This window comes from Notamacropus eugenii, chromosome 1 (assembly GCF_028372415.1).
Source record: "Notamacropus eugenii isolate mMacEug1 chromosome 1, mMacEug1.pri_v2, whole genome shotgun sequence".
NCBI classification, from domain to species: Eukaryota; Metazoa; Chordata; class Mammalia; order Diprotodontia; family Macropodidae; genus Notamacropus; species Notamacropus eugenii.
In genome coordinates, this window is record NC_092872.1 from 595086661 (window position 1) to 595110817 (window position 24157).

The 24157-nt window shown below is 39.3% G+C and overlaps 1 protein-coding gene across 9 annotated transcripts in view; it reads left to right on the forward strand.

Annotated features, from left to right (window-relative positions):
• RIN2 (Ras and Rab interactor 2) overlaps nt 1–24157 on the forward strand; it is a 244203-nt gene that overhangs the window by 65569 nt on the left and 154477 nt on the right. For 2 of the 9 annotated variants that reach the window (XM_072634558.1, XM_072634559.1), the window contains exon 1: nt 381–883. The exons of 6 other annotated variants lie outside the window; for them this stretch is intronic. In XM_072634558.1, the coding sequence (XP_072490659.1) occupies nt 716–883 (168 nt within the window). In that variant the 5' untranslated portion in view covers nt 381–715. Of the gene's footprint in view, nt 1–380; nt 884–24157 lie in introns of those variants that run through there. One more of the 9 variants, XM_072634565.1, reaches the window with a different exon arrangement.

Below are 24157 nucleotides of genomic sequence, written 5' to 3' on the forward strand. Positions count from 1 at the left end.
GGGTGAGGATGGATTCAGAGAACCTCCAAAGACTAGAGTACAGGATGGGGCTCTCCAGAATGAATTCTCGCATTCAAGTATTCTTGAAGTCAAGATGTTAAAGATTTATTACGCTTTTCAGTGGGTAAGAGTTCTTAGGGAACCTGTAACCTTAGAGGGGTAGAGTCAGAGTATTTTCTATAGTAAAACATGTGCCAAATATGCTAACTACGTGATTCATGGAGGAATTAGGGAGTGGTAAAGGAGTGGTTAGTTCTTAAAGGAAAGTGTACTATTTAGTATCTGCTGTGCAAGTAATTTACCCAGAGTTCATTGGGAAATGACCAGGGGTGGGGAAGGTGAGGGGGTAGGGGATGGGGTGGGGGGAGATACATGGAAGTATGGTTTTAGGCCTGAAATGTCACCAAGTCAACTAATGGTCAGGGCTGCCTGAGAAATACCTAGGACACTCCCATCAAGATGAAGATAGGGGAGTATATAGCTATGTGTGTGTGTGTGTGTCTAACTAGGATACACATGATTGGTCAGTGAGTAGTAAATATCTTTATGGCCCAGTACAAAGCCAATTCAGCCAGTACACAGCTGGTTCAAACTCATAAATTGTATAGGTGCAGCTGGCTACTGTATTAGGAAGAGAGGTAAAGATTTTGCTAGGGCAGGCTGTTTTGGGGCTGGGGAGAAACTGCCAGGGACAGTGTTTTGGGGCTAGGGAGAAATGGGATTTTTAGAGAGAAACGTGATTTTAGAATTGGGATCCAAGCACTGGCACCCAAGCAGCCCATCATTAATTAACTCCATCTCTACAGGCTCTACCTCCACAGATGTTGTGAGGGTCTGGCTGGAAATCAACCACAACAATGAATTTTTAAACCGCAGGTCCCTAGTAAGTAACAAAAAAGAATTTTGTTCTTTTGAATATCTTTTACCATGAGTCCATCTCTCATAAAATTATAAAATATTTGAAGTCGTTGGACTTTGTCCTCCTTCAGGGACTAGTTGTTACAATTGCAGCAGCTGTCTGAAGGAGCTTGACTTGGATTCAGTAGATATGAATTACTCCAGCTCATCATAATGGTATAAATAAGTACAGGAAGAATATATTGTCATTCATGTATATTGTACCTTTAAAGAGCACTGAATTTGTAGTCAGGAGCCCTGAGTTTGATGTCTGGATCTGCTGCTTTCTAAATAAATATTTGTACAACCATGAGTAATTTGCTTAAACTTCCAGGCCTCAGTGTCCTCATCTATAAAATGAGAAGGTTGCACTAGGTGATCTTTACAACCCCTTCCAGGTCTAAACATACAATTCTAAGATGAAATAAATCCTTAAAATATAATTGTAGCGATTTCTGAGATGTAAATGCTTATAATGAAAACTTAACAATCATCCTTGCAAGCCAGCCCAAGCACTCCGCTGCCTGGACTGTGACAGTCCTTCTTAGGCTATCCATACACCAAAACATTCTTGCCCCATAAAATACAATAGTATCTTGTATCTACTATATAAGAGCTTCAGTTCTTGAGGGGACATTGTATTATAGTGAAAACAATGCTGGATTTGCAGCAAAGGAACTTTCTAACTTAACCTCCGTTGGTGTTATGAGCACTGGGCCTGGATTCAGTAAAGTCTGAGTTTTAATTTTACCATAGATGTTTATTAGCTTTGTGACCCTGGGAAGTCATTTAATTACTGTCTGCCTCAGTTTCTTCTTCTGTAAAATGGGAATAATCATAGCACCCACCTCACAGGATTGTTGTAAGGATCAAATGAGATAATATATGTAAAAAGCTCTTTTCAAACCTTAATGCATTACATAAATGCTAAGTACTGGTGGTAGTGGTAGTAGTGGTAGCAGCGGCAGCAGTAGTAGTAGTAGTAACAGTAGTAATTACCTCTGTGACCTTGGACAAATCACTCAAACCCTTTCAAGTTCTTCACTGGCAAAATGAAGGGACTGAAGTAGATGCAATTAAATTAACAGACACCAACTGAATACATAAAGTGCCTTCCAGTTCTAAATATATCATACTCTGAATAGGGATAAGAGTGTACAGTACATTTTAAATCTTCAGCTAGAAATATATTATTCCATAATGATTTCCTTATTATTCTTTATTCGGAGTTATTGTGAGGATCAAATAAGACAATTATAAAGTACTTAGAGCAGTGCTTGGCACGTGATAAGTTCTATGTAAGAATTATCTAATGTTTAGATAAATTATCCTCTGAAAATGGAAAATGAGTGACTTTTTTTAAAAGTCTAGTTGTTAGGTAAAGAAAAACACATTACCATTTTTCTTCAGTCATTTCAAGAGTTTTTCACTTCTTCAATTCTACTCTTTGGTTAACCATATAATTATTCTCTGTCTGCGTAGGGTCCTTTAGATTGAAAGAATGAGAAGTTTGACAAAGGTAGTTGTCAGTTCTTATCCCAACATGTTAAAAAACAGGCTGTGCACCCACTCTGATGATCACTACAGATCTGTAACATAGGTGTTGTCATCTCTTTTTTCTTACCCCCTGGCCACCAAACCCACTTCCTGTAACATGGCTCCCCAGGCAGTAATGTTTAGACAATACATCTATGATGAATTCACCTGTGAAAGCTCACAAAGGACAAATGCAGTAGAAAGGAGTGGTGATGCGTAAGAGAAGAAAGTATTTCAGATGTCTCAGACAAGACCCTGTCACTGACCTCCCAGTTGGACTTTTCCCTGATTTTTCCCAAGGCTACTGGAGCCAAGATCCTGTAATTCATATACTGGCTACTGTCCATCCTCAGGGCCTTCTCCAGTTCTGGGTTTACTTTAGAATTACCTCCTCTTGCCTGTTCACTTGGCTCAAGGACTCCCTGAGCCATGCTTTTTCCTGCTTTTGTCTGTTATGCAGTGGGCCTTCTGAGGCCTCAAAATTCACAACCTCTCCACCTACCGTGAAGCTGAATCTTGAAGGACCATGAACAATCTAGTTACCTGCTTCCTCCACAGACCTCTGTCTAACTGCTGATAATCTGCCTATATACATTCCTCAGTAGTTAGAGCGTACTCCCACTCACTTATACTGTCCCTGTCCCAGTGATTCTGAACTCCTGACTGCCTACATGGAAACTCCATTCCCCATCTTCAGCTGCTACCATATTCCTTTCGACTTCGGTGCTGCCTTAGTGTCCCCCTCCAGATCTGCCCACCTCAAGAATGCCTGTTCCATAATTAATAGATTTTTCTTAAACTTCTTTCATTCCTTCCATTTTTGGGCATTCACTGAGACCTGTCTCCCTCCTACTTCCCTCACCAACTTTTTCAATACTAGTCATCTAGTACTTTTTCCCCATACCACACTCATTTTATTGATTGTAGTGGGGGAATTGGAATATTCTTTGCCCCCATTGCCACTTCTGGACTGTTCTTCTACTATTATGTCACAAACTTTCCTTCTCTGAGGTTGATGCTATTAAAATTTATCCCTCAATCCAGATCCTATTAGATGTTATCTTTCAAACCCAAGACATCATCCTTCCATCCCCAGTGAATTTCAGTATCAAACCTAGAGTCTTTCTTCCCCTTGCCCAACTCTTGGCCTCATATTAGGGGCCTTCAGCATACGTATGAATACTCACTCAATTACTCTTAACTTCCCAGTTCCTGAATTTATTCATTTCCCATGACCTACTCCTCTGTTCCACCTCAGCTACATACAGGAATATGGTCAGACTTGATCTTGCAATCACCCACATGTATTTCACTTCCACATTGAATTTCAAAATTTCTTTATCTCATCATAATTTTTATCACTCTGTCTCTCTCTCTGCCTTATGACCTCCAAATCTTATTTTTGTCTTTACCATCACCTCTGTTTCCTCCACATCTCAGTTTTTTCTCAGGTCACCCAACCGATGAACCAAGTATACTCATCTCCTTTCCCTGTCTTGAGCCCTTGGTGAACCAGTTCAATTCTCCACCATTTTCTTCTCTGCAATTCCTTAACTTTTTGCCTTGTTGCTCATCATAACTTGCCAGACCCCAGCCTTAGATCTTTCTTTTTTCCTACTCATGTGCTGCTGAATGGAACTGGAGAAAACCATAAATCCATTAACTACAAATCTATTCTGTATAATCTCAACTGGGCCTTCACTGCAGCAAGACATATCTTCTACACCTTTTTGATTGATTGACCATTCCATTCTCCACAACAGCTTTCCCAAATCTTTCTCCTCTAGTCTACCTTATGTCATCTCCTGCCCTCACCTACTCTCACCCTCATATTAAACTGAAAAAAAAAAAGTGAAGCTATTTGCAAAGAGAGCTCCTTCTCCCCTCTTCTTCATCCATATCACTCAGACATCTTCCTCCATTCTCTCCTACCTGACTCCTGTCTTGGATTAAGAGGTGTTCTTTCTTGCCAAGGTCACCTGCTTTGCCACATGCTTAATTCTTTCCTCTGTCATCTCCAGTAGACCACTTCCAGTATGAGGTCTCTCCCTTACATTCAGTATCTCCATGGCCACCAGCTCCTTCCTTGCTGCCTAAAATTATGCTGTTTCTTCCCTACTTATTAAAAAAAACCTCACTTGATCTTTCCATTCCTACTAGTTGTCATCCTTTTTCTCTCCTCTGCTAGACTCCTTGAGAAAGCTGTTTATCCTGGGTGCCTCCATCTGCTTCTCCTCTAAATCTTCTGCAATCTAATTTCTGACCAATTCACACCACTGAAACAGATCTCTGCAAAGTTTCCCATGATTTCTTAATCTAGTCTTTTCTCAGTTATCATCCTTGTTGCCCTTTCTGCAGCATTTGATGAGGTTGACATTCTCCTGTATACTCTTTCCCCTCTGGGTTTTCTTTTCTGGGGAAGGGGAAAGAGAGAGAATAAACAAGTACATAGTGCCTATTATGTGCCAGGCACTGTACCAAAGACTTTACAAATATCTCATTTGATCCTGTTATCTCCATCTTACAGTTGAGAAAACTGGAGCAAACAGAGGTTAAGTGGCTTGTCTAGTTAGTCACTGTGTCTAACCCAGACAAAGCTAGTAAGTGTCTGAAGTCCAATTTGAACACAGGTCTTCCTGACTCCAAGCCTAGTGCTGTACTCACTGTACCTCCTAAGAGAAGTGAAATAAAAACCTAAGTCTTCTGAATCTAAATCCTATATTCATTCCATTATACTTTGTTATTTTACAATAACCTTGTGTGGTAAGATATGCAAATACTATACCATTTAATGAGAAAGGGGTTTAAATGAGAAAAGGGGTTTAAAGATGTTAAGTACTTTGTCCAAGTTGACATAATCATCTAGAAATTGAACCCGGGTCCTTTAAAACCAAATCCAGCACTTACTTGCCTTTCCTTCATATTCTTGGCAATAATTTCTGCAAACCTGAGGAATTTTCCAAGTTTGGAATGAAATATGTCAGTATAGAAAACTAGACTTTTTTATGAAAAGACTTCCCAAGAGTTATTCATTTGAAAGATGAATATCAAATCTTAATGAATTGAAAAACATGCTAAATAGTTTAGAAAAGGAAATGTAATGTTGAAATGAGAAGGAAAGGAACATTTGTTATTTTTTTTTAAACGGGGAGTGAATGTATCTGTGGGTAAAATGAAGAGGGAATTTATCAGATATCTAGTCTTGTTTTGTTCAGATTAAACTAGGGAATATAAGCCAAAAAAGGCCTGTCAAGACCTGCTTATGTCAGGGCCAATGAACTTTCTACCTAACAGACAGGCGATCCATTGCAAAGACTTTCAGGACTGATTTTTTTTTTTAAGTGGTGCTTTTGGTAAGTTATAATCTTTCTCTGATTCGCCTCTGAGTTTTACCACCTCTCTGAAGACAATCTTAGTGACAATCTCATAGCCTCTTGCTACTATCAGGCATGAGAGCTGGTGCATCTCCACCCTTGTCTTCAGCAACCCTCTGCGCAGCTGGAAGAACAGGACTTAAAACTTTGACCCCTCACTTTGAAAAGCTGTGTGTCTTACTGTGTTTAGATTCACTTGTTTGGTTGCCTACATTCATCGCATCATTACCCACTTCACATTGTTTTGTATCATAACCATGTAATATTTCTTTTTTGATAATCATATAAAAAAAATGAAAGGGTTCTGAGATTGTGTGAATATATTCATAATTGTAGGCATCAGCTAGATTTAGACCCAGGACCCTTGGGTTTCAATCCCAGCTTTTCCACTTTCTAATTATATTCTTTGGGGCAAGTTACTTTATCTCCTTGCTAAGCCTCATCTATAAAATGGGCATGAGGGTACCAGTATATAGTTCATTTGTACATAGCTGTTTGCATATTGTCTCTCCCCCACCCCCCCCATTTGACTGAGTTTCTTGATAGCAGGGATCATCTTTTGCCTTTCTTTGTGTCCTCTGTGTTTAGCTGAGTGCCTGACACACAGTAGGTGCTGATAAATATATATTGACTTACTGACTGACTTATAGCCTACCTTCCTGGGTTATCTGTGAAAATCAAATTCTATATTGTACAACAAGCACTTGTAAACCAATCAGAAGGCACTATGTGAATCACAGCTATTACTAGTCAAGAGAAAATGCCAGAAGTCAAGAGATGGAGGTTGGATGGCTTTTTAGCACCTCTTTGAGGAATTAGGAAGTTAGGAAGGACTGAGCTTTGGCTGAAAAGAAAGATATTAAAGAGAATCATTGGTTCAAACAGCAATCTGGAGGGGAAGGCCCAAGGTGAAGGAATTCTCCAGTCAACTCTTTCCCCACCTTAATGTATACCTATCCACAGATCTATCATTTCGTTACCTAAATGCCCCCAGTAAACTGAATTTTGCCTAAGCACAAAGAGGTCAGGGTTTAATGAGGAAGGGGAATAAGCATTTATACAGTGCTATGCACCAGGTGCTTGACAAATATTATCTCATTTGATCCCCACAACACACCACAAGGTAGATTCTGTCATCCATCCTCATTTTACAGTTGATGAAACTGAAGCAAAGAGGTGAAACAACTTGCCCAGGATCAAATAGCTAGTATCTTAGGACTCAGTTTCCGAGCTCAGATTTGAACTCAGGTCTTCCTGACTCCAGGTCCAGTGCTCTGTTCACTTCAACACCCAACTGCCTTTAACTAGAGACAGATGTAAATGTAGGGTTAGGCAGAGAGCCTAACTTTTCTGCCTAGAAACCTTCTCAACAAGGGGTTCACAGGGATTTCAGTTGAACCCAGAACTTTTCATCTAAAATGAATTTCCTAAAGCTGAAGAGAAGGGAATCAAGTCGGTATTAGGGGCCATTATGTTGCCCCCCAAGCCTAAAATCAGCTCATTATTTTGTAGCAGGGTATTACATGTAACCTCAGTATGTCTGGCCAGTCCCAAACCCAATCATGCTGTTTGACCTGGGCCATTTTTCAGCTTGCCCATGGGTGTGCTCCCTTTCCCATTACCTTTACACCTTTGGCTCTTAGAGTTTTCACCAAATCAAGGCTGTTGTTACTTCTAGAAAGGTGGTGTCCTTGGACTGCTTTATTGCTCTGTTTATTATCCCTATGACTTCCAGAACCACAACTTCTTTGCCCTGCTACCATTCTCCTAATTGTGTGGTGCTTAAGGATTGTCTTATTTTTGTGTTTGTATCCCCAGTACTTGAGTCAAGTCAAAAAGTGTTTATTAAAAACTTATCATGTGCCTGGCTTTGTGCTCTGCACAGCAGAAAGACACACAGCCCCTGTCCTCAAGGAGCTAATACATTCTAATGGAAGAAAGCAACATTAAGAAGAAGCTGAAAGGCTGAGAGGGGGCAGGATGGAGGAGAGAGCAGGGCATTGTGGGAAAAGTCCAGTACTAGAATCAGGAGTGCATCCTGGAGAGGAATATGCCAAGTATTTAGTAAGTCCTTCCTAAAAAGCTTTTTCATTCATCCTTATGAACTCTTAAGTAAAAACAAAATATATCCAAAATAAACACAGTACTTAAGCACTGTTGTCTCTGTAAGGTAAAAAATATGATTTAACATTAAAAATCAAAAAGTTGGCTAAAAGTTTGTTTATTTGAAGGTTGAAAGAGAATGGAGGAGATAGATGTTTATTACTAGGTAAAAATGAGTAAGTGATTTATTGAGTATTGTTCAGTGTGAGAGGTGTCAATTTCTTAATTGCATTTTGACTTGTTTCATGGCACAAAAGTATGACAACAACATTTAGAAGTTAGAGTTTTCTCCTTAATGTGCTATCATTAAAGCCCAATAAGTTTCTTTTGAGGACATTTTAGGTAAGTTTGGAAACATTCAAAGTTTGTTTTCATTAACTGGAAAATGCTTCTTCTTCTTTTCCATGAAAAAGCAGAAGTTAGAGTGACATACCCAGTGTGGCATTTTGGGGTGCGTGCCTGTGGTTTGAACAAATCTGAACCTCTCCTTTCTGGTACTGTGATTCATAGCTATGTTTCCCTGTCAGTGAATCCTGATTCATTTTCTTCACACCAAGTTATCTGTGTCCTTGGAAGCATGTCAGACCTGGGAGAAACCAATTGTGTTTTTGCAAAGAATCTTAAAGACAAATAATCTTTGAAGGAACACAAAGCGAATGTTCAGTGGAGAATAAAAGATTGCCATCAGTTTTACCTTGGGCTTTATAATGAAGATGCTACTTTGTGCTGTGTATTATTAAATCTTCCCTATGTGAAGGGAAAGTAACTTTGATGGTAAAAAAGATAAATGATTCCTTTTATTGAGATACATTAAAAACATTTGTCTTCCCTTACAATTCCAAAATAAAACAATAACCAAGATCCTTTGCAGGAAAACTGTAAGTGATAACTGCCCTGTGCAAGGGAGTAAAAGGGAGAAGGGCTAAATCCTGGGTGAACATTAAAAGTGGTTGAGGTAGATACACATTAGGATCAATGCTAACCAAATGTCTCATGAATATATGTTGTTTTAGGGTTAGGAGAAAAATAAAAATCTTTGAGCTTTTGATGAGGAAGGCTATAGACTCTTTGAAACAGAAACAGTCAAAAATTAAAATTAGTTACAAACAGCTATAAGTCCAAAAGCCCCTAATAAAAAGCATTATATCATGTTATTGATAGCAGGTTTTGGTCAAGTTAATATAGCAATAGATCTCCTGAGACCTGTTCCCATAATTTTAGTAATTCTATGTTGTGTAGGAAAAGTTAAAACCTTGCCTATATAACTACTGATAAGCTGAAAGGTCTTATTGATGTAGAATGGTGTCATTTGTTTGCTTAGGGATTCTCACTGTTTAGTATTGGCACTATGATGTGGTTGTAAGAGTCCTGGACTTGATAACAGTGGACCTTGGCTCTGTTACTCACTCAGCAAACTGTCTGACCTTCCATCAAATGGCAGGGATTCATTGTTTTTATTTTTAAAGTGAGGAGGTTGGACAGAAGTGATCTCTGAGGTTCCTTCTACCTCTATGGATTACAAATCCAATGTATGACTTGTTTTTTTTTTTCAGTTAAAACGCACTGATTTTCTCTTCCTCTTTCATCCTCTCCCACTTCCATTTAACAAATGAAAGAAAAACAAAACTTTTGCATAACTATTTGTAGTTAAGCAAAACATACCTCACAATGACCGGGTTCAAAAATGCACACTTCAGTCTGCATCTTGAGTCTATCCCTTTGGCAGGAGGAGGCTTTCTAGAATCACGGTTGGTCATTCTAAAGTCTTTCAAAGTTGTTGATCTTTACTGTGGTGATGTTATGCTAGAAGTTGTTTTCCTGACTCAGAAACTTTGAATTTTAGAACATGCTATTCATTGAATGAAGATTTGAGTAGTGAGCACCTGAAAAAGGTTTAATGTGCCTTCTAGGAAGCAATTATTTAATAAAGCAAATGGCAAATATATCAAATCTCTGAACTCTTCCTCCCCATGTTAAGAATTTTAAATTTTCATGGAATTATAGAATTAAGAGCTAGCTCTTCTAGTTCAATATCCTCATTTGACAGATGAGAGCTGAGTTCCCAAGAGATCAAGTGACTTTCTTATAATCCCACAGTGTTCCATAACAGAGTCAGGTCATTCATGTGGCTCCATGTCTAGAATCTTCTTCATACATCTCTCTTTCAGGTTTCTTCTTCTCTTGTTCCTCTTGTATTGTCCCTAATTTTGACAGGTGTCAGAATGACGGGAACCTGGAGGACAAGAAGGTACTCATTCATATACAATAATGATAGTTGTGGTAAACTTATTATGTAGACCAATGTTTCATTTAAAGAATAAGATTAAAAATTTAGGAATTTGGGGAACTAGGCACATTATTGGATAAAGATAATTAAGTTTTAATTATTTATGGTCATTTTTATAGCCCATCTAATACATGAATTATTGTTACCACTAATTAGAATTCAAGCATGACTTTAGGTGGCAAAAAGTGCCTTTTATTGATTTAATACAATAAAACTTTTCATCTTTTGCTTATACTGTGAAGTTTTTTTTTATCTATATTGGTAGAAATTTTTATATTAAAAGTTTCATTACTGGGAGGAAAAAACAGAAGTATTAACCTAAGATCATAGATCTAGAAAGAGATTTGTTGTTATTTGGTCGTTGAGTCTTGTCTGACTTTTTTGTGACCCCTGTGGACCATAGCATGCCATTACTGTCCATGGGGTTTTCTTGACAAAGATACTGGAGTGGATTGAATTTCCTTCTCCAGTGGATTAAGGCAAACAGAGGTTAAGTGACTTGCCAGGGTCACACAGCTAATAAGTGTCTGAGGTGAAATTTTAACTCAGGTCTTTCTGATTACAGGTTCATTGCTCTGTCAACTGAGCCACCTAGCATCCTCTGAAAGAAACCTCTGAGGCTACTTAATCCAATCATCTCATTTTACAAATGAGGAAACTGAGGCTGAGGGAAGCTAAATGGCTTGCTTAAGATCACACAAGAATCAGAGGTAGAATTTGAACCTAGTCTGCTGATTCTAATACAAATACCCTTTTTACCATATTGATAATACTGCCTCATAGGGGATTTTTTTCTTTTTTGGTTCATTCCCTACTTTAATATTTCACCAGTTTTGGTATATAAAAAGAAAGTTTTGGTTAAAACAATAGACTGCCTTGTAAAGGAGTTGGTGGCAGGATCTTGGAGGAGCAGATTCTTACCTTTTGGAGATTCACAGGCTTATAAGCATGTGCTGGAGTCCCTGCCTCAGATTCCCAAATTCCAGTGGGGAGGACCCCATTTCTTCCCTGGACAGTCCAAAAGCATAAAACTTGATAAAAGTCTTTATTTTTTCTTTCTGAGCACCTGTACATGACTTTTCTTCGGCATCCTTGGCTTTATAGATAAATCGGTGTAGATTTTAGCTTCCAAAGGCATAAGAGGAACAAAATGGAATGAAAAGTGTACAAATTTGAGAAAAATTAACTTTTGAGACTTTTAGAGGGTCAGAGATTCAGAAGTAGGTGGGACCTTGGTGGTTTTCTAGTCTAACCCCCCACATTTTACAAATGAGAAAAAAATCAAGAATTGGTGACTGAAAATAAAAATCAAATGAGGCAACAAACTCAGGGACGATAGGTGACATGTCAGATCAGTAACAGAAGACAGAGGTACTAATTGAACCTAGGTCTTTGGGCTCTTAGATTCCATTGTTTGCTCTTCTCCAGAGGACTAATGAATTTGGCATATCAGCCAGGTGTCCTTTTGGAAAACAGTTATGAGGTCACTGTAAACCTGGTAATTATTCATTTAATACTGATTCCTAAGTCAGAGAATCATATGTCAAAGGGATCTAAGATACCATCTAATCCATCCCTTTCCTTATCCAAATAAGGGAGCTAAAGCCAATGGTGGTTAAGTGACTTGCTTAAGGTGATACGTGGAGTAAATGTCAGAGAAGGAATTTGAACCCAGGTTCTCTGATTTATCAAAGTGGTTGTGCTGAACAGGAATGACTCAGTTGAACTTTTAAAATATCTGCCTCTCTTTACTCTGAATGCTGCACAGCCCCTATCATTTTGTGGTGAATAGACTGCAGGGCCAGGAGTCAGGAAGGCCTAGGTTCAAATCTGGCCTCAGATACTTACTAGTAGTGTGACCCTAGGTGAGTCACTTACCCTGTTTGCCTCAGTTTCCTCATCTGTAAAATAAACTGGAGATGGAAATGATAGATTAGTATCTTTGCCAAAGAATACCCTGAAAGAGTCAGACATGACTGAAAATGACTAAACAGCAACAAACATTCTTATATCTTGAAAGTAAGATAATAGGCCTAGAAAGAGGAATCACACCGTGCTTAAAACCCAGAGGGCCTGAGTTTTAATCCTGACTGCTTTTTTTCTACCTTAATGACCTTGAATCAGTCACTTAATCCTATTTTGGGCATCAGTTTACACATGCACAGAAGGAGGGGCTCAAAGTGAATGTTCTTTCAAGTCTGCCAGCTCTAAATTCTATGGTCGTAATTTGTTTATAAATTTTCATTAATATTGGGAACAGTTCTTTTACTAATTGCTTTTCTGTTTAAGGCCAATCGTACCAACACCATTCTGTCTGCAGGTCACATTCTTTAACTAGCTTCATCTTTTATTTTTAATAACTGCTATGAACCTAAGTTATCTGGTTCAGTAATTTAAAAACTAGACCACAGACAATTTTTACTGAATATAGTGTGACCTTGCAAGTTCTTCTGGCCATTTTTATGGACCTCTCTTCCTTTGATAGTACTGAAGGTCAGCGCCTAGCGTGATTGACCTTATGATATTTGGCCTCATCAAATCTCATTCCAAGAGGCTTAATACTCCCCTTTGCTATGGGTCACTTTGGGAAAGCAAGGGAGAAGGCAGAATGACCCCCTAATAATCTATACAGGTGAAAGCTCAGTCACCACAAGGGAGCATCTATGAGAAAGGCGGCCAACTCAAACAACTCCTCTGTTGTTCTGTGCATCTGTGCTCTCATTATGACCAGCCATGACAAATCTAAATGGGAATTTCTTTTCCAATTTATTTTTCCTTCCCTCTGAATTTGACCTTTCTTTCAGCTATACACTTGGCTGGTAGGTAAAATGTCACTCTTCTTGCTGAAATAAACAAATCTGCTTTTAGCTGAAATGTTTCTGGAAACTGCATCTCTCCTTTCCCCAAGTAACATCTTTTATTTATGCTGCTTTTTAAACATAAAAACCATTTCCCAACACCACCCCCAGACCTCACTGAATGCTCACTTGCACCTAAGGAAAAATTAAGAAAAACTCAGCTGACAAAGCCATTGTAAGTGATGGTGTTTGTGTATCTCCGCCGGCCCCCTCCCCCTTCTCTGCTAAGGAAAAAGAGGTATGCTTCCTCCTCTGTTCTCTGGGGTCAAAATTGGTCATTGCAGTTAATTAATCTGAGTTTGGAAGCATTTATTGTTTTCATTGGGTATGTATTTTCCATCTAGTAGTACTCTCAGTTCATATAAGTCTTCCCATGTTTTTATAAATAAGATAAAATCCTTTATTTTAACCATCATCAGTGTCAATGTCATGATTATCAAACATTTATTAAGCTCCTACTATGTTCCAGGCACTATGCCAAGTGCTAGGGGTACAAAGAAAGGTAAAAGCCAAATTCCTACCCAAGAAACTTACATTCTAAAGGGAGAAAAAAATGGATTATGAGTCTGCTGGCTAGCATTAGTGAAGCTGGTTATTGTCATTTCATTCATGTCCAGCTCTTTGTGACCCAATTTGGGGATTTCTTGGTAAAGATGCTGGAGTGGTTTGCCATTTCCTTCTCCAGTTCATTTTACAGATGAGGAGCTGAAGCAAACAGGGTTAAGTGACTTGTCCAGGGTCACGCAGCTAGTAAGAGGTCTAAGGCTGGATTTGAACTCAGATCCTCATGACTCTAGGGCCAGCAGTCTATTCACTGTGCTGCCTAGCTGTCCATTAGTGGAGCAGTCAAATGCGGGGACTGTCTATAGTAGGAAGACTAAAACTGAAGGATAAGTTTTTCAATTAAACAGCAGTACCACTTCCTGAGCCCTTACCGCATTGTCACAATGTTTTGGGGGTGGGATGGAATAGGAAGTAGAAGGTTAGTCAGGGAATATTTCCCAGAGGGTACAGGGCATGACATATATTTAATTTGAGGGTTTACTGCACTTGTTTGTCTTTTGTTTTCAAAAAGGACCAATGACATAACAGGGTGATGACTTCACTTGCACGTGAATTGTATTTAAGTGAGACAGAGTTGTGCAAAGTCATCAGCCTCACTGTTTCTTCTAGTCATTGAAGTCCCCTGGCAGAACAAAAGTCAGGATGACTGGGGATGACCCAGGATTCAGTGGGTGACCTTGGCATCTTCCATGTCTAACCAAGCTCTCAGCACAGTGTAACACATGCTTCAGCTGCCTTGATGGCTGTTGGAGCAAATTGTTCTCATCTGCCCATTCTGCTGGGAAAATGTTCACATGCAGGGGGTAGACTTCTCTCTAATTCATGGACAGGTTTGAGGCTGTTGGTTACACTCAACCTAGTTTAGCCTGTCTGCCAAGATGGTTTCCTGGGGTGTGGCCACTGCACATGCTACAACTTCTTGAAGCCATAGGTGAGAGTTGGGTGATAGGTGGATACCAAAGGTGGATGAGCAGCCCTGAAAAGAGCTCAGAGTATATGGAATGTTCAGGGAGGATTAGCTTACTGCAGTGCCTTTTGGTCAGATATGAATTGGATTATGTTGGTCTCTGAATTCCCTTCCAACTCTGAGATCTTGCAGTTCTATAAAGGAGAGGAACAATGTGATAAGACGAGATATGAGTACATTCTAGGTGTGGGAAAAGTCTGACAGATGTTGAGTAGTTGAATGTAGGAGATGCTTAGCTAGAGCAGAATCTGAGGTAGGAAACTAATGAAAAATGGGAAAAATTGTAAGCTTTGCCCACTTACTTTTCCATTACCCACTTAAAGCCTGGCAATCTCAAATGAAGGTTATCCCTCTGTTCTCTCCACCTACTGTCCTCCAGAGTGTACAGTCAGGTCTCTCACGTGGTAGGTTTGACATTGCTTGTGATCTTGGTGAATAGTCTATCCCAGCAAGCTTTGAGCCATTTTCTGTAGGTGGAGAGTAGTAGAGGTTAGTGACTGAGCTCTACCTTCCACTCCACCTTTTTGCCCCCATGCTTAGAGATCATTCACAGGAGATCCCTGATTTCTGGAAATTCCACATGTATCCTGACCTCATGGGAATTCACTTAACTTGCTGGCCTTAAATCTTCTCGTTTTTTGCTCATGAGTTTTTAAAGCTCCTCTGATAATGTACTATTGGCATAGGAACAGGGACCGCCCTGTTTAATAGCAGCATGCTTTCGGTAGGTGGTTGTCAGTCACCGTTGTTTTCCCACAAGGAGGGGTCCAGATCTGATGCTGAGCCATCTTGTGCTTCATGCATCACTGCAGCCCAGTGTGTACTCTTGTTATTAACTTGCTGAAGGTTTTTGATTTACATTTTTCTTCACACCCACATGTTTTCTATAGACTGAAATGACAGGGTAAAGCAGCATATTGTATCTTATAAAATCCATAAATGTTTGTGTAGGAAATGAAAGTGGAGACAGCGATCTGGAGGGAAGTGCCTCTTTGCTCAGGCCCATTTTGCACTGTAAAGGATTCATCCCAAACTTGGTTCTTCATATCTCAACCAAAGAAGGCATTGTATAGACTTTTGAATGATTTTACGTTGCTGCTTGGTATGCTCTGTGCTTACCAAGTAGTATAGTTGAAAGCTTCAGTTAGGGTCAGGAAGACTTGAGCTCAAATCCCACCTCAGATACTTAACTCTCTGTGTGACCCTGGACCAGTTACTTAAACTCTGCTTGCCTCAGTTTCCTTAACTGTAAGATGAGGATAATAATAATGCCCACATCCCAGGGTTGTTGTGATCATCAGATGAGATGGTATTTGTAAATGCTTTGCAAACCTTAAAGTGATATATAAATGCTAAGGGGCAACTAGATGGTGCAGTGGATAGAGCACCAGTGCAGGACTCAGGAGAACCTGAGTTTGAATCTCCCCTCAGACACTTGACACTCACTAGCTGTGTGACCTTGGGCAAGTCACTTAACCCCAGTTACCTCATCCTGGGTCATCTCCAGCCATCCTGATGAAATCTGATCACTGAATTCAGATGGCTCTGGAGGAGAAATGAGGCTGGTGACCTGCACAGCCCTTCCTCACTCAAAGTCAAGTGCAAGTCATGTCATTATTTCTCTGATGGCATGGTCTTCTGTTGGGGGTGGAAGCTCAATTCCATGTGGACAGTCTCGGGTGGGTAAAGGTGGGAACTTCTAAATCTTAGAGTTCTCATGAGGCCCCCCATGAAACACCAGGGAATCGAGGAGTGAGACCGAGCTATCTCGTGTATTTCTGCCTCTTCCCGTGAGAAACGTGATGGGAGGAGCATCCCCGCCCTCGAGACTGTCCCGGATCTGGGCACACCTATTGTTATCTAACAGGCATGATATTCAGGTGCAAACTACATGGCCAGAGAGCTTAATTAGGGTCAGGAAAGCCTGAAGGCGCCCTTAGCGAGGAGGGGCCCTGACAGGACAGAAGGCTCCGTTTTTCCTCTCTTCGCTCTCCCCTCCCCCTCTCTCCCCACTCACACTTCTACTTCCAATCTCTTACCGTAAGATCTTTGCCTCCTTGGGAGATTTCTCTCTCCCTCCTAAGGAAGAGCTCCCCCTGCACATGTAACCAGGACCCTGAATAAAGCCTAACCCTTGTTCGACTCTGGAAAGTCTCTTCTCTCATACGTTTATCCGGTTTGGCCAACCGAAGACCTGGGACAGGTAAGGTAAGACTCGGGTAGCCCTCAGGCCTTTAGGCCTGGCAGTCTTCTTTGGCAATGAAGGACAAACACACACTGCTTAATAGAGCTAGAAAAAGTCACATAACTGTGCTAAGAGGACACACTACAAATTTGTGTTTTCTAAACTCAACTATCCCCATATTGCAGCAATGTGCCATCTGTTTATTCCTCCCTAGTTGCTTTCCTAGCTCCCTCTCCACAGAAGTTATTTCAGAATGTCTCTCCTCAAGCTACTAATACCTTCCCTTCTCTTTAATCCCAGCCTCTCGTGTCCCCTCATTATAGGTGTTCTCTACAACTCTGTTATAGAGTTTCTTTTCATTATATTCTCCTCAGTTAATTCATTAACTTTAATTAATTCATCAAACCCATGGGTTTAAGTATTACCAAATGACCAATTGACTTATATATCCATTCCCAGTCTTCCCCTAGAACTCTACTCCCACATTTCAAACCTAAACTCCATATATCTAAAACAGAACTCATTATCTTGCCCATAAACCCTGTTTAATTGTGAGAAGCTCTTTAAATTAAAGTGAAAACTAATAGCTGATAGATTTATATTTGTGGTGCTGCCATTTTCTAAGTAAGTTTGACTCTTAATATGGTATTTTGGACAGTAGTAGAAGAGTCTTCTCATAGATTTGGAAGCTGAGTAATTTTTTTTCCTGTCCTCTAAAATTCTGACATATTTCATAAAGCAGCTCACAATCATGAAGGAGAATGTTACATTGCCATTACACTGCATTTCCATTCTTACCAGCCAAACTGGAAAAATACTCCACCTATATCACTCCTCGGAGCTAGACTGTTGTCTTATTGCATTATATCCTTATATCTGAGCCTACTTCAGAAGTTTAATTTGACGATCAATAGGAGAAAATAATGTTAATGAGGCAAATTGTATCTATGTTTGTTGCATGAATGTATGTAATTGTTTTATATTAAAAGCTTTAATAGTTAATGATCTATGACAGTATCTGTTTTATAGACATGAAAATTCTCTTAAAAGTCATCATCTTTAATTAGAAAACTATTTCTAAATATATTAAAGTCCTCTTTTGAAATAACTTTTGGTTTCTATTTATTTCAAACCAGAATGAATCCTTATTAGTAATCTAGTGAAAGAGACTACATTTCATTGCCCTTTGCCATTTCATCTTTGACCTTTTTTTTTCCTTCCCAGAAGAACACAAAGTTCAAGATGAGGTATTATAGCATGGTGCAGTGGAAGTAACACAGATGTCAGAGGACTTGGTTCTAGTCTATGCTTTGCCACTAAAAAGCTGTGGGACTTTGAGAATGCCATCTTATCCTCTGGGCCTCAGTTTTCTCATTACTAAAATAAAAGTGATGGACAAGATGTCAACTCCTAGCTCTAACATTTCAAGAATTTAAGTCTAAACCTGTTGGAGTATGGTGCCCAACGTGTATTTATATCCCAACAAAGTACTTTAATGTTTCAGTCAAGATGGATTATTCATTAACCCCATTAACACATCTCACATTGTACCACTTCTGTGGTCTTGTTCACACCATTCTCTGTAGTTGGATTCTCCTTTCCATCTTCATCCTTGCCAGTGTTAGCTTATTAAAATCTACTTTTCTTTTAAGATTTATTTGAAATGCTTTCCTATATCTCTTCAATTAGAAATAATCCTTATTTGCTTGGATTTCCATTTAAAAAAAAAATTGTACCTTCCTATATACTTATTACTTGCCATTCTGTTTAGTATTTTATTTAGTATTCATTGAAATTGATATATATGTGTCCCATCCTTTGTTCCCAATTGTCTCCTCTTCTCTTGGTGATTTCATCAATTTCTGTGAGTTCATTTATCTTCTATCTAGCTGACTCCCAAATATATAGATATTTCTTTACATCTAAGTATATATACCTACATCCAGCCTTAACCTGTCACTTAAACTCTTGTCCCATATCTCCAGTTGTCTGATGTTTGTCTCATCTACCTCGATGTCCCATCTACCATTCAAATATGCTATGTCCAAAATTGAATTCACCTTCCCCACTAAGCTTGTCCCTATTTCTATCCTTGCAATCAACTCAGATTTGCAACATATATAATATTCTTTAACTCTTCCCTGTCCTTGATTCTTCATATCCTTTCATATCCTCTCAAGTTTAAGGTCCATCTATTCTATCTCTAAAACATTTTTTTTTTCAAATTCATTCTTCATATAGCCGTAAAAATAATCTACCTAAGGCACAGGAATGACCAAGTCATTCTGTTGCTCATAATCCTTCAGTGGCTCCCTATTCCTTAAACTAGCACTTAAATTTTTAAACAATCTGGTTCCCACTTGACTTTTCCAGGCTTAGTTCACCTTACTCCCCTTCTTTCACATTATATGCAAATCGACCTCCCTTTCTTGACTGTCCTGCCTTCCCCAGTTATCACTGCTTTTCCTCTTCCTAAATACAACTAAGCTCTTTGTACCCTCCTTTGCCCCCTTCATTTTTTACTCTGTACTTACCTGTCTTTTACCATTATCATCCTAGTAGAACATAAACTTGTAGGTTGGTTGGTTTTGGGGGTGGGGTTTGCTTTGGGCTTTGTATCCTCATCACTTTGAACAGCACCATCAATTGTTGAATTATATAATATAAACATTTGTTTTTCTCCTAGCATATAGCCCATGCAACATTACGTAGCCATATTACCCAGCTTCTACAACAAATGGAGAGAGATGCATTTTCTTCCTAACTTTTCTTCAGATTGATCATTAAATTACATGATCCTCAATTTCATTTTATTGTTCTTTCTATTTTTATATTGTTAGAGTAACTGTATTTGTAGTTTTCCTGGATTTGTTTACTTTACTCATTTTATATGAATTCCTGTGTTTCTCTGAGTTCTTCATATTCATTGTTTATTACTGCGTGTTAATGTTATATTATATTCATATACCAAAATTTGCTTTACTGTTCCCTAGTGCTTAGGAACCTGTGATGGCAATCAAAACAGGATCTTCTGCTGTTTTTGTATAATTAAGTGCCCCTGATTGAATCTTGCCTTTGTCAATGAAGACTCTTTATAAGGAGCAAAGTACAGAAACTAGACTTTCTTTAACTAGAAACAGTGTATGTATTTATATTGTTAATTATTTTAATATGATTAAAGATCTTTCCTACCCACTCCCCATTGTGGGAAGCTTGATTAGGATAGTTGTTTAGGAGGGTCCCAAGTACCTTTTGTTTTTTTTTCTATTGAGGCACTGGTCAAAGTGTTGTGATGCCCCCTGGCTCTAAAAAAGGTATAAATACTCTGAGTTGAGGTTTTATTTTGGGGCTTAGTTTTTGATAAGAAAGTTTGAGTGCCAGATGAGGACTTCTGGGAAGCCACTAAGGAGCCCCCCAGCTTTGAGAATCCAGATGTCCTGCTTCCCTCTTTGGTAACAATGGTCAGACAACTGTACTTGTCTATTGAATTATGGTCAGGCAGAGGAAGCTATGTCTGTTGATTACTTTCAGGCTTACTGACTGGAGGTGTTTGTTTGGCCAAATGAGGACTCTGGGAAGCTGCTAAAGAGCCCCCAGGCTTTGAGAATCCAGATGTCATGCTTCCCTCACTGGTAACTATGGCCAGACAGTTGGGGTCCAATTGTCTGCTGAATTCAGGCAGAGGAAGCCATATCTGTTGATCATTTGATTTCTGTGTATTTTCTTTGAAATTCAGGGTGCTGACTCCCTGAACTAACTGAATGATATATGTACTTGGTTAAAGGAATGATATATGTGCTCGATTAAAGTGATTGTTCACCCCTTGAAAGTTGCCTTTCCTTTTATGAATGCATATCTAAGAACTTGTGATAGCAAACCCCCCTGTGCATGTTGGGGTGCTTACTGCTACATAAGCTACTTTATTTCTGGAGGGGGTTGCTACCAAAAAGTGCTACAATTAATATTTTTGCACATATGGGACCTTTCCTTCTATATTTAACCTCCATTGGGTATATGCCAAACAGTGGAATCTCTAGATAAACATGTAAGTGGGTTCTCCAAGTGTAAGATGCCAATTTAAACTTTCTTTTGAAAGCCAACTTTCCACTTGTCCCAGCAGTTCTTATCATTGAAGGAGATGGGAATGGGTTACCTAGTGCAGAGACATCTTTTTCCATTGTTTTGAAACCAGACAGAGCAGATGCAATGTAGAGTGAACTGAGAGTCCAATATCTACCCTCTATAAAGAAAGACATTGGGAAAAGTTTGGTACTTCTCCCTTCACCTCTTGAATCAGAAGGGAGAGGAGGCTGAGGGGAGTGGTATCCATCAAGGCTTGAGTCAGCAGCATGGTGGTGAGATTACAAATGATGAGCTTATCCTGAGAGAAGCATCTTGTTGTATAGAGCTGAAATCAGGCCAAACAGCAGATGCCAAGGGGTAATTCAGACTCTACTTCAAGCCCTCCGTTGAGGAACAGCTCACTTCACTTTGGGATGCTCTTGGTTACTAGGAAATATGCCTCCAAACTTGGCCATGATACTTTTAGAATAAACATCACATGCATGTGCATTCCATTAATAAAGCTTATCTCAAACTATATTCTGAATTTGGGGTTTAAAAAATATGGTATCTTTATTTTGTAATGACAGCATTCCACTGTTACTAACCTTGTGACCCAGCTTAAGTGAACCTCCTTGTGTTCCAGGCAACTTGTCTGCTGAGTTACAGGTGGTTTGCACTCTGCATTGGTGATAAAAAAGTCCTCACAGCATGAGATCCCCACATTGAAAGAAAGAGATATCCTTTGTGTGTTTGCATATGTGTACATTAAACATGTCAAAACTGAAAATGAAATCCTGTATGAAACTACTTGCTGTCTTGAGCCTTAATTCTTCATCTGTACAAATGAGGAGGTTAGATTAAATGATCATTCAGATCTCTTCCAGTTCCACATCCTGTGACCCTGAGACGGGATTCAAGAGCACAACTCTTTTCATAAAAGAAATTATGGTGACTGTCACATAAAATAAACACAGGAGAGGGAGTATTTCCCGTATTATATTCAGTATGGTCCCAGATATCCTGAGGGATAAGAAAACAGTCATTGACTTCATCCCTTAATCAGATGAATACATTGAGTGAATTGCTGAGGAGTCACAGAAGAAAGGGTCTAAATTATTGGACATAGTTTCATGGTGTCACATGTATAGAAAGTTGTTTAATTGGTGTATATTTAAACTCAGTAATTCACATTTACAGGAAGATCTTAAAGGATGCAAAATATTTCTCATTCCTCGAATATCTTGTAGACAACTGATGTTGGTAAAGAAATTAAATATTGTCTTAAATGGGCAGGTGTAATACTGAGATGCCTGAAGAAATGAACATAAAAGAACTTGCTGTCAGAACTGGAATTAAAATTATAGCATAGCATCTAGTTATAATTCTTGTCTTGTATGTAATCATGAAGCGGAAGATTTATAAAGGAGCTTTAAAGTTGTTGGAGAAATTAAATTAATTTTATCTGTGGAAATATTTATTGAATACCTACTATGAAGTTCAAAACACTGTTCTAGGCTCTGGGGAATTAGCATTTATTTAGTGTTGGTTGGTTGGTTGTTGTCCTTCATTATAGAAGAGCACCAAAATGACATCACCATGATAGAGTCAAGTTTCAGTGTGTCTGACTGTGGTTCATCAGACCAATATGAGCTCAGAATGCTCTACCACAGATTGTGCACAGACAGTCTGTGTGAATATTTGGGGTGGATACTCCAGATCTGCACATCATACATTTACTTTGTGCTGTCTCAATACTGCTTTGCTCATAGAGCACAGCACTCTTTCTGATGTGGACATGCCATGCTGAGTGGTCCTGTATCAGTGTCTCCCATGCCACACAATCAATTTCAGAATTCTTGAGAGAGATCTTTAGAGTGTCTTTTTATTGCCTCTTCTGGCCACCATGTGATCGCCTGCCCCATGCGAGTTCTCCATAAAATAGTCTTTTTGGTAAGCATACGTTTTGTCTTTGAACAGTGTGGACAGCCCATCAGAGTTGTGCTCTCTGAAGCATAGTTTGAACTCTTGGCAGTTTAGTTTGAGTAAGGACCTCACTGTATGGTACCTTATCCTGCCAGATGATCTTCAGAATCTTCCTAAGACAGTTCAAATGGAAGTGATTCAGTTTCCTGGCACGGTGCTGGTAGACTGTCCATGTTTCACGGGCATACAACAATGAGGCCAGCACAATGGCTCTGTAGACCTTCAGTTTGGTAGTCAGTCTAATATATCTTCTCTCCCATACTTTTCTTTGGAACTTCGCAAACACTGAGCTAGCTCTGGCAATGCATGCATCAACCTCATTGTCAATGTGTACATCCCTGGAAAGTGTACTACCAAGGTAAGTAAACTTATCCACAGCATTCAGAACTTCTCCTTTTGTTGTAATCGATGGTTCCATGTATGGATGGTGTGGTGTTGGCTGATGAAGCACCTGTGTTTTCTTGATTTTAATTGTTAGGCAAAATTAGCACAGGCAGCAGAAAATTGATCCATACTTTGTTTCATCTCAGCTTCAGAGGCTGCACTGAGTGCACAGCCATCTGCAAACAGAAAGTCATGCACCAACACTCCCTCCACTTAGGTCTTGGCTTGTAGACTTTTCAAATTGAAGAACTTACCATCATTATGGTACTTGACCTTGATGCTGTGTTCATCCTCGTTGAAAAGCATTTGACAACATGGCTGAAAACATCATGCTAAAAAGCACGGGAGCAAGCATACCACCCTGTTTCACTCCACTGGTGACTGGGAAGGCACAAGAGCATTGTCCACTATCCAGAACCCGGGCAAACATGCTGTCATGAAATTGACGTACAATACTGATGAACTTCTCCAGGCAACCAAATTTTGACGTAATTATCCATAAGCCCTCATGACTAACAGTATTAAAGGCTTTGGTCAGATCCACACACATTGTATACAGACCTCTGTTCTGCTCCTGGCATTTTTCCTGGAGTTGCCAGGTAGCAAACATAATATCAACTGTTCCTTGGCCCTTTCTGAAATCACACTGGGATAACTGCTTAATTTTATTGGTTTCTGTTCTTTTATCAAGGAAAATGAGCTTTGGACCAGAAAGGATAGCCCAATAATGGCTAATAAAAGAGCACATAGATACTTAGATGGATTCATGTCACCTGACGTAGATAAAGTCATCCTTGCATACTGAGGAACTAGTTGATGTGATTGTTGAGCTGCTGTCAGTATTATCTGAAAGAACATAGATAACAGAGGAGGTACCTTTAAAGCAAGATTTTTAAAAGAAGAAAATGGAATCATCAAACTATAAGTTAGTGAACTTGACTTCAATTTCTGAAA